General features: G+C 39.3%; 1 protein-coding gene across 1 annotated transcript in view; it reads left to right on the forward strand.

Moving 5' to 3' along the window:
- shot (dystonin-like protein short stop) overlaps positions 1–12,248 on the forward strand; it is a 79,044-nt gene that overhangs the window by 27,151 nt on the left and 39,645 nt on the right. The window contains 9 exon segments of the mRNA XM_029303622.2: positions 1,849–2,128; positions 2,890–3,340; positions 3,432–3,689; positions 4,030–4,603; positions 4,826–4,849; positions 5,034–5,504; positions 5,589–6,794; positions 6,883–6,966; positions 8,137–8,358. Of these exon segments, the coding sequence (XP_029159455.2) occupies positions 1,849–2,128; positions 2,890–3,340; positions 3,432–3,689; positions 4,030–4,603; positions 4,826–4,849; positions 5,034–5,504; positions 5,589–6,794; positions 6,883–6,966; positions 8,137–8,358 (3,570 nt within the window).

Here is a 12,248-nt window from a genome sequence, read left to right on the forward strand (position 1 = left end):
TCGATGTTGCTCAATGGTGACGGACGAGAGATTCGCGAGGATCAAGAGGACAGTAGTCGATATCCTCGAAATCCGATGTAAATCTGGTTGAAAGAGCGCGTTCGATAAATGAAATTACCTCGTCCCACGTCCTTCCGCAGCAACCTGTTGCTGCGAATTGCGTAGGTTGGGGAAAACAGATGGTACAGTCGAAACGGCTGTTTCTCATCCTCCTGTGAGTAACGCATATCTCACATGCGCAAACCGCAATGACCCGAATATTAAACGTCGGCCTTTATCAATGCCAATGGCAGAGCAGCGGTCTCTCAAATGAACGCGATCTCAATTTCAGACCGGCCGGTGTTAATGTCAAGTCTATTGCCAACGATATTTGTCTCTATTATTTCGCTACTTGAGCGAATTTGGTAGTCGGCCAGACGGTCAAGTGCTCTCTCATCGTTGAACAACCGAGAGAGCCTGAAGTGGGGATGTCTTCGCGAAAAATATCTGAGGAATTTGATATAAATTAATTTACTATTTTATTCCACCATCTCTCGAAGAGCTTTCATGGGAAAGAAACAGGAGTTTAGATATACATTATTTTTTTCTTTTTTACATTTATATATATATATATTATCTAGTTTAATGATTTATTTATTTCTCAAATATTGAAGTTGTCAAGCTGTTGTTTATTATATTATTATTGAGTTGAAATTATCTCGAGATAAACAAGTATGTGAATGAAACAGACACGTGGAAATATGTAAAGCTTAGCTTGTTTTTTCCTGTTTTACATATGAAAAATAGAAATAATTCTGTTGCGCTATTATTAAATCAATTCTTTGAAATAATTTTATTTTTTTCGAAGAGAATACTACTACGTGCAACGTTTTTGTCGGTTACCTGTTTTTACTATGAAAATGTGAGCAAGACTATAGCGTTGGTTCAATGAACGTAAACGAGAACTACGCCCTTAGGTAACAATAATACGTAATTTCTGACAATCGATGAGTATGTGTAACTCAAGAAAATATAGGAAGATGTATATATGGAACAGATGTATAGTATAGGTATGATATGGCATTTATGCATATATGTATGTATGTGAGATAAGATAACTCCTGGCATTAAAGTATAACGTGAGAAACTGAGCCATCCTAATACACAAAAATCGCATTCACGAGGGAGCCGTTTTTAGAATTATTTTGCTCCACATATATTCATGAATTTTTACATTATCATATAATAAATTTAAAATAAATACCACGACATAAATATACGAGATAAAAATTTTAATTTAACTTTAATTTTATACAATTAAATTAATAATAAAATTTTATTTTATATAATTATAAATTAATAATATTTTAAAATCGTGTGATTAAAGTCGTGATCAATGTTTTCTCGGCGCCGGTCGCCTCGTAAAATGTCAATAGTTCTTCAAAGGTTGCAGCGTTCAGTTTCTATTAACATCAAATTCGAAATTATAATTGTGAAAGATTACGATGTGCATTTATATTAATATAATGCGCACGATTTTATGATTGATAATGTTAAAAAACCTGTATGGATTTCGAAAACCTCGAAGTTTTCAAAGTCCTCAAAATTCTTAAATTCCTAAAAAGCTTCAAGTTCTTCAAAATTCATAAATTCTTCAAAACCCTCCAATCCCACAAATTTCTTAAATTCTCCAAAATTCGCGCAATCTTAAATTATTCGATAAAATTATTTTAAACAAATGTCTAATGACCGCTTAACGATGTTAAAAGAAGAGTGAAGGATCGACATTATCACCGAACTTATTTGCCTATAAACCAAGTCGATATAGAGGCATAAATTATATAGATAATCCTTTTTTTCTGTTCGCAGATATCCGATATAGTAGTCGGTCAGGAACCGAACGTGACAGCGCGCGAGGCTCTCCTGAGATGGGCCCGACGATCGACCGCTCGATATCCTGGCGTCCGAGTGACCGACTTTACTGGTTCCTGGCGGGATGGTTTGGCTTTCAGTGCTCTTCTCCACCGGAATCGGCCGGATCTCGTCGATTGGAGAAATGCACGTTCGAGCCAGCCGCGCGAGCGACTCGATCGGGTCTTTTACGTCGCCGAGCGCGAGTACGGCGTTACCAGGCTTCTCGATCCAGAAGGTAACAATCGATTAAGCATATCTCTACCGAACTGCAATTAATTATCTCTAAAATCGTCGTTCAGTAACCTACGAAAAAAAAATGAATTATCATACATGTCATTCAATTGTAAATTTAAAGCAGAGAAAAAACCGGAACATACCCGTTAGACTTTTTTTCTCTGTGTATGCGATTTATCGTGCATCATTTCGAGCTTGCGGCTTCATCTCACAAAGAGACCTTTCACAGCCTACCTGTCGTATCTTTTCTATGTTTGCGTATGAGTGCGTGAGGTTTCCCGCGTGCGTTTCTGCACGGATATACATACATGCATAGTGCACGTTCTTTCTGGTCACGGTACCTGACCAGAATCGCTTCCGGTCTCGGTTCGTATACCGTAACGTCGCGCCATCGGCAGTCGTCGTAATTGTGCTTTCTATATACTTGGGTCTCGTAGATATATATCTGACATTGGTCAGGTTGCAAGGAAAGCGAAACGGAATACACAGATAGATAGTATATCCAGAATTCGATACGGCTTACTGCGACAGGTTTAACTAGATTTCTCGGGTAAATAGATAACATTTATATTGCTTTTTAATAATTTTTAAATAAATATCGGTAGTTTATCTCGGCGCTGATAACAAAATCACTTGTTTTCAAGATTTGTAAGATTAAAAAGAATGATAAATTTGAAATTTACTAATAATTTCCAAAAAAAATGATCATTTTACATTCGTCTTCTACATGTATTTATGCAAACCCTTGTACGTTTCGTGCAGATGTTGATACCCCCGAACCAGACGAGAAGTCCTTGATAACGTACATCTCTTCGCTCTACGACGTGTTCCCGGAGCCGCCGGCCATTCACCCTCTATACGATGCCGAGGCACAAAGACGATCCGCGGAATATCGCGAACTCGCGACCTCGCTTCACATGTGGATCCGCGAGAAGATGGCTCTCATGCAGGAGCGATCCTTCCCACCGACTCTGATTGAGATGAAAAAACTAGCAGCTGACAGTACCAAGTTTAAGAACGAGGAGGTTCCACCGCGATACAGGGACAAACAGCGGTTGACGTACATCTTCAGAGATCTGCAAAAGTACTTCGAAGCGGTGGGTGAGGTGGATATGGAACCGGAATTGCATATTGAAGTCATAGAGAAGAATTGGAATCGTCTGATAATGCTACATCAGGAACGCGAGCAATCTATTATCGACGAAATTAAACGGTACACACATTTATCATCATACTTGTATAAATTGAACGTAAAAATGCTTGATTATATATTTATATATGTGTTTGCACGTGTATATTGGCAGACTTGAGCGTCTGCAACGACTTGCCGAGAAAGTGCATCGCGAGATGAAAACGACCGACAATAGACTGGAGGAGCTCGAACGACGCGTGGAAGATGAGGCTCGCAAGCTCGATCGTCTTCATCCTTTAGAGGCGAAACACGCAGTGGACTTGCTGGAGCAGGATATACGCAGCACGGAAACCCAGATACAGAATATATTCACCGATGTTCACACCCTTACGGAGGGTAGATACAGTCAGGCGCCTGAGCTTCATAAAAGGTAAAACATCAAGATATTTATTTCATGTGTGTGTTATCATAAATTATAAAAAGATTCACTCTAAAATATTAATATGCAATCAGGAATCATCATCCGCGTGTAACGTGATCATCATGCTTGTACTATGTATAATTACGTTTCTACTCTCATAATTTTCATTAATGAGTGAACTATTAGCGCGCTTTCCATATCAGCTTTCGAAAATCAAACTCTATCGCGATTTTCAAATTATCTCGTATTATTTAATATTTTCTTAAATTTAATAATGTATGCTCTAAAACAGTATTAATTAATATGATAAATAAAATATATTTTGACAAATATTTATTCTGATTTTTAGAGTGCAGAAATTGCATCAAAGATGGGTCGTACTACGATCACTCTTGCACAGACGTCTAGTGCAACCACTCTCCGCGGTGTCCTTCCCCGTTGAAGAGCGCGTTGTCACAAAACATCGCACTACAGTGCACGAAACACGATTAGTTGATACCAATCCTCATTTCCGTGCGTTACACGATTGCATAGATTGGTGTAAGAACAAACTGAAGCATCTGCAAGAAGCGGACTATGGATCGGATTTGCCTAGCGTGCAAAATGAATTAGACGTACATCAGAGAGAGCACAAAAACATCGATCAGTTCCAGGCCAAGGTCGACAAGTGCGTACAAGCGAAGAACAATTTCCACGGTGAAGAGCTCACGTTGTACAGCCAGCATCTCAGCACTCTGCAGAAGCTTTACGCCGAGCTTCTTGCCATATCGAATAAAAGACTCTCTGATTTGGACACCTTAAACGATTTCATACAATCGGCGACTGGTGAACTGGTTTGGTTGAACGCTAAAGAGGAAACTGAAGTCACGCGTGACTGGAGCGACAAAAACCTTAATGTACAGAGTATTGAACAATATTACGAGGTTAGTCATTGGATAATTTTTTTAATGAACCGATGAAAATGTAGTTTTGTAATATTCTAAACTTTTAGCTAAAAAGATAAAATAATACTTAAGTAATAGTATTTAAGTACTTAAATAGTACTTTGCTATATTGTAAAGTTTTAAAATTTATCACAATATATAACAGTATTTCTTGTTTTGTTAAATTGAATTAATAAATTGGAGACTTTCTTCTTTCTAAAGCAAACGTATGGATCAGGCATAGAGGTAAAGAGTATGGAAAAATATATACTTATATTTTTTAACTTTTAAGCTGGTATTTAATTTTGTTTAAAGATTATTTTCTTTAATTTTTAATTATAAATTTATTCGATTGTGACTAAATTTTTGATATAAATTATATTTTCAAAATGCACATATCGGAAAAACATGTATTTTTATTTGCTTGCAGTCTTTGATGAGCGATTTGGAGAAGCGCGAGATACAATTTTCTGCAGTGCAAGATCGCGGTGAGGCATTAATTCTTCAGCATCATCCCGCGGCGAAAACTATCGAAGCCTACATGTCAGCGATGCAAACTCAATGGGCCTGGCTGCTACAACTCACTCTGTGTCTCGAGGTGCATTTGAGACACGCCGCACAAAACCAGCAATTCTTTAAAGACATTCAACAGACCGAGCAGCTGATCTCCAAACACGACGAAACATTGAATACCATTTACTCGCAATCTGATTTCTCGTTGGATGAGGGAGAACGGCTTTTGAAGGGCATGCAAGAGTTGCGCGAGGAACTCAATAATTGTCATATTCACGTGCAGAGACTTGTGGAGAGAGCAAAGGATATCGTTCCAATGAAGCAACGCAAGCAACCTGTTGTACGACCGTTACAGGTCACTTGCATCTGTAATTACAAGCAAGTCAATGTAAGTATTATTTACACAATATTTCTTAATTCAGAAACACGGCATTTTAAATATACATATTTCTTATCTATATAATGTTTTTAGATGTCCATCGATAAAGGAGAGCAATGCACATTATACGACAATTCTGGCAGAGTTAAGTGGCGCGTCAAAAACACGCAGGGTGTAGAATCTCCTGTACCGGGTGTCTGCTTTGCGTTACAACCTCCTGATAAGGAAGCATTGGATGCCGCGGAAAGATTGAGACGGCAATATGACAGAAGTATCGCTCTCTGGCAACGAAAAGAATTGAGACTAAGACAAAACATGATATTTGCGACTATCAAAGTGGTCAAAGGTTGGGACTTGCCGCAGTTTTTGGCAATGGGACAAGATCAACGCACTGTTATCAGAAACGCGTTGAACGAGGACGCAAATAAATTGCTTTCCGAGGGAGATCCAGCGGATCCACAGCTTAGAAGATTGAAACGAGAAATGGCGGATGTTAACCGACTTTTCGATGATTTCGAGAAACGCGCCAGGGCCGAGGAAGAATCGAAGAACGCCGGGCGCATTTTCAATGAACAGGCGTCTTCACTTCAGCAGGCACTCGACGAAGCTGAAAGAATATTGAATTCGCGCATAGCCGCGCCTTTACCTCGAGATATCGATAGTCTAGAATATCTTGTGCTACAACATAAAGATTTTGAACAGAATTTACAACGCTTAGCGCCAGACGTGGAAGAGATACAGCAGACGTTCCGCGGAATTACTTTGAAGACTCCGGCTATGAGGAACAAGCTCGATAACATCACGACCAAATGGAAACATCTGTGGAATCTACATAACTTGTACATTGAACGTTTGAAATGCGTCGAAATTGTTTTATCCAGTCTCGAGGAAAATACGACAGTTATCTCCGAGTTTGAAATCAAATTAGCCTCTTTTGGCGAATTACCTGCGGACGTCAAGGGTCTTCAAATCGTATTAGAGGATCTTATGGTTTTGCAGAACGCTATCGCGCATCAGCAAGTATCGGTAGATCAACTAAACGAAGATGCGCATAATGCTAGACGTCTCGTGGAGAAGTCGAGACCGAATCACCGCGGTCCACATGGCGACATGGACAGACTTGATGCTGAAGTTAACAAATTGAACGCGCGATGGACAAACGTCTGCGGACAGTTAGTCGATAGGCTGAGAAGCGCCGAAACGGCTTATGGATTGGCACAACAATATCAAAATTCGTATCAGAACGAGGTGGACTTTGTCGACGAGTCGTACGTAAAGCTCGAGGTGGAGAACACGAAGGTAATGTTAGATTTTATCGATATATTATTCTCTTTCGTGATGTTCTCGATAAGATCGTGAAATCATCAATGCGTCTTTGTGTTTGTAGAATCTGCTGGGCAATGTACTGGATCGCACGCTGGCAATCGAGGCAGTGAACATGACTGGCGGCAGACTGATTCGCGAAGGAAAGGTAATAACAAGATGGATCGTGATGTTCAATTCGGTGCTAGTAAGCCTTATAGGTAGCCTTAGCTTACGGTGTGAATGCTTGCATGAATGGAGTTCTGCGTGTGTCTTACATACATACAGGTCTCATCACAACCACAATTTTTACGGGTTTCGAGATTTTCAGAAATTATGTGCGCGATGAATCTTTTTTATTTAGCACTCGTCGGAGCGACTGTTTTTCTTTAGCGGCTGGGATATCGAGCAAGCAGTTGCAAGACGCACTGAGACGCGCTGCATCTGCTGTTTATAAACATGAACGTTCCTTTACAGTCGAATCTGCTGCTGTTTTTTCGGCGTCTTCATGTCGACGTCACGAGATGACACATTAATTTTCTATCTACAAGATAGAATTTTCTATTTGTATATCCGGGCCTAGTGCCTTAAAACGGCATAAAGCGTCTTTTAACTGTCGTTACTTCACTAAGTAAATATACTTACTTACGTAACACACGGGACGATATAATCCGAAGCAACGCGCATTTATAATATCACTGGGGACTTTCTCTCCTTTTTAACCTTAACGGAAACCTCGTTAACTCAATTACATCAGAAGCACGGTTGAATGAGCTGCACGACCTCGTGTTTAGCGGCGATTTAGTGCTATTTTTTTTATAAATCTTAGACGCGCATATCGCTTAAATGCTTTACAATATGATTGACACTTTCCCAGAGAACTCTGTATTCATAGATATAACTCCATAGCATGCATACAGTGGAGCCTGATCGATTAATACACAGTTCGCGAAGATAGATGTAACGAGTGTTCACGACACATTTTGACACTTTTGGCATTTTAAGTGTATTATTCTTTGTGCTCTTTTTTTATCAATATTAATTAATGTAGCGCGATTTATATAATTAATTGCTTGTTCTTAGCGCGATTACTACGTGTAGTTCCCAAAATCTTATTGGAAACATATTTAAAACTTAACGTACCCCCGAATAGCTATCGCATTATTATGCCTCTGTTTATCGGGATCGCATTGAATTGTCAAAAGATCGCGATAACGATTCGCGTGGCAGTTTTCAACGCCTCACCTCTCGCTGTCGCTTTCGGAGGCTAACGGTAATTGGCACACACACACAGCGATCTAATTTCACTAACCATAACGGACTAACCGGAAACCCCTAGATCTACGGACAGAGGCTCCGAGCGTTCAAAGAACAATTGGAAGATATCTGCCCGTCGTTGGACGCCTCGGTGAAGAGGCCGCGAAGAGATTCCGTTATTACGGTCGATAATGTTGCGCGCGATCTAGATACGCTGAACCGAAGATATACGACCCTTGTGAACCTGCTCGAGGAACGGATTAAGCAATTGGCGCTGCTACATCCTGAAGACATTTCCTTACAGGTGAGTCACGCATATTATTTTGATTCAAATCGTTTCTGAGAGAAGGTTGTATGACATAGTTTTTGTGGCCTTGTCAATACAACATTCTTTTAGGAACACTGTCATATGTGGTTCTAATGAAGTTGATCTCTGAATGAGACATTGCATAATCTAGCATTTCATATTTCTTCTGTCGCTATTATTGAGCAATTGAGTCGGCTGAAAATTGTTATAGGCGAACCGGTGGATATTTTAGATTAGTATTTAATCTTTAGCACATGCGTGTATGAGTGCGGCGTGTCGAAACGTGAACGGAATTAATCTCGGAAACCGAAACTCGGCAAGGTCTGCAATTTGCATTGCTGATGGGCGAACGTCGAGAATCCACGAAGTGGAGAATCCGCTATTAAACTTTCGATTGTGTAACACTTCGATATTCGGCGAATGGCTCATCATCATGATAATGAATTAGAACTATTTCTAATCACGCGATCGCGTTGCCTCGAGAGTTTATTAACAAAGTTGTTCGCCTACGAGCTCTAGATTTTCTAAATAACATTTTCCGAAAGGAGAAAGCATGGTGTGAAAGCTTGAAAAATAATATCTTCTTTCCTATATAGAGTATAATTTTTTTAAAAATTTACATTAAACGAGAATTAGTTTGAAAGTTGAAGTGTTTTTAATTATCTTAATTATTCCTCTTCGAAGATAGCTCTTGCGATAATCAAACGAATGCATATTCCTCTTTAATAAATATCGCGAACAAAAAGATATATTCTTTCGTGAAGTAAGTCAGTCGAAACTTTTCCACTTCACCGAACCGCGAGTGACATAAGATTGAAATTAATGAGCGGAGATGAGGCAAGCGAACATATGAACGAGCGCTCTCATCATGAAAACCTGTATGCCTACATCTCTCGCAGGTATAATTATATTCCGAATGACGACGGCATCAGAAATAGCGACTGATTTTTCTAGCAATGCGCGATCGAGACCTTGCAAATTGTGTCGAGAAATCGTACGAGGGAAAACGCCGGAAGGAGACTTTTTTCCCTCCAATAATCATCAGTTCAGCGTGCTGTCACCTATAAATTCGTGCGTTATCACATTCACGTTCATGTTCGTCACGCCGGTATATCTCAAGGCTTCGTCATGATTGAGCGGAACGACAACACGCGACCGACTTTCATTTCGATTAACCGACTGTTTTTCGTCTTTCCCGCTCGTGTGTCGGTCTCGTGTCGGGATCGATAGGCATGTCGGCGCAAAGATAGAAGAGCAGTGGCGGCGCGTTCGTATCCGTCCAGGCCCCTCCGTTGTTGTTCTGCATTAATTAATGCGTTAATTTAAAGGAAAAATTAAAAAAAATGTGTATATCTCTATGAAGCATATCGCGTTTATATTTCAATTAATTTTGCCACCAAGCGAAGGGGAGGGATTGCGCGAGTTTCGCTTGTACGTTCATTATCTTCTCATCATGCTTGCTGAATATAATTAAGTTTCTTTCTCCGGTAATTGAAACCTTCAATTTAAATTTCTAGACGCGGAGAAATTAATATCTCGAAAACACGATAAATCATGAATTTGTTTTCCAGCAGATACCGTTTAAAATTAGCCGACAATCTCGATTTTTGACGCTTAAGTCGCCGCATCCTCAATGCTTGACATCTTCACCGGCGCGTGATATATTTATTACAAGTGTCTCGGGGTGACCTCGAAATACATGAGAGAACGAACATCGAATAGGCAGAGTTACATCAACAATCGCAAAAATTTCGCAATAAATAGTTCTCTCTCTCTTAGAATAAAGGCGTAGTCGATTGCGTAACGCGCGCGCGCGCTCGATGAGGGCCATTTAAATCGCAGATGATTAAATCGGTCAAGGCCGGTTTTCGGCGATGGACCGCGTAATCCGTCAAAATTCTGAATGTACGAAAAAGCGCCCTGAAACGCATCGCCAGTCGCGCCCACGCACGGATGCGCTACTGGGGACGGCGGTGTGCGTCGCGTCGGCGGCATTCGCCTCTCATCCGAGAGGAGGAAGCCGTAGTGAGAAACTCGCGAGGTTGCGCGACTGACCGGTCTCTACGTCGAGCATGCTCGCCGGCGATTTTGTCTCGTCTTCGTGGTCGTAGAGTTAGGTGGAAACGTGGACACGCTCCGATGTGAGCGATCATGATGATCGTGCGAAAGGTACGAGAAGATGACATATCGTCTTCCTCGTAGAATGAAATGAATGCCGGTATTCGATCAGCGAAATTGGAGATAGATATTCTTATTAGACATGCGTGATTCAGTGATAAATTGATTGAAAGATTCATTATGGAATTTTTATTACGGAAATAAGAGAGCGTGTTATGATCTTAGAGTGTCAAGTTATGTAGAAGTTTGATATTAGTGTTTGTGTTTGATAGATGAAGACCATGAGGCGATGCATTTTTTATGAGTTTATGTTACTTTTTAAGTGCCATTTCATGTGTGTCGAACATTTTTTAATTATCACGTAAAATGATATAGTTTTTTTTGAAGTTGTAAGTTAACATATGTTGAAATGATTCGTGTCTTCTCTATGATTAAAAAAAATGATAAATTTTTTGCAGTCTCTATATTTATTTAAAACTTGACACATTTTAAAATGTTCTGAATTTAATTTTGCACTATTAAATATCAAACTTATTGAATATCAAATTGTGAGTGCGTAATCTTGTGAAATTCTCCGACAAAATTTTTATATTTTTAAATTAATAATTCTTGAGGACTTCTTTTTGTGAGTTTTATGTGTCATTCTTTACGATCTTCTGGGCACATCTGGTAATATTTTCTGGAGTCCTATTTCTGTCAAAAGTTCAGACCACTTAACTTTTAGCTCGTGCGTTCTGCGTAAACTCGAATAGGTGAATATTTCGCAGGACCGATGTTTATTGTTTCTACAAATATCGACTAACTTTATCACCGACATTTCACATTCAGTCTTATGCACTTTATTGCCAACGTCTATATTCATATATATATTTGCATTTAGATTTTATCGAATATGTATACGCATAAGTATAGGCTTATATAAGCGAAACCGCGGAATTGTCAACTTCGTTACATATTCACGATAAAAAAAGTGAAGTAATTAAAAAAATTAAAATCAATATGTTCAACTTAGATAGAATTCAGAGAATTTAATTTAGAATTACAATTTCCACATATACGTATGATATTTACGAAACTTTTCGCTGACGTTTGACTCAGTCATTACACTCTTATCACTATGCTTTTGATTACGCTGATCCGGCAAGATAAATGATTGCATCAAGCCTGTTATCGGTAGCACGATTCTCTAAGAATCGATTTTCGCGCGAATGAAATATTTATAAGTATAGAAATATGGATGCATTCTCACGTGGCAGATGCATTGCAGACATTGCAATTGCATTGTTATTTTCCCGGGAGAGCTCGACTCTTCGGATTCATGTGTGTCGACGTGCATCTAAATAGCGGATTCTTATTTTAACGCGTGCACAGGGTGACCCAAAAATACTGGCCGGTATATTTGGACGACGGTTTTCTAGATTAATAGGCGGAATTGATTTCTTCATAGTAAAAGTTCTTATGGATCTCTCTCCCTGATATTTTGTTCACTAAAGAATTTTTAATTTTAATTGTTTGACACAATTCCAAAATTACAGACATTCTGAAATTGAAGAACCTAAAATTAATACTTTTCTTTTATCTCTGTCTGTTCATCGTGTAAAAATGATGCTCTTAGGAGATTTTGTGCATATGTTCTTAATGAAGCTACATCACTCGTGCATTACAAATCAACAGTGACAAAATGTTTGACAGCGAAACACAACCCTCGAAATACATATGTTTGTGCACTATTTATATAGACGAGTTGAATGGCTTCCCGATTATTTTTC

Source organism: Nylanderia fulva, unplaced genomic scaffold (assembly GCF_048542155.1).
Source record: "Nylanderia fulva isolate GAGA-0341 unplaced genomic scaffold, ASM4854215v1 Scaffold27, whole genome shotgun sequence".
NCBI lineage: Eukaryota > Metazoa > Arthropoda > Insecta > Hymenoptera > Formicidae > Nylanderia > Nylanderia fulva.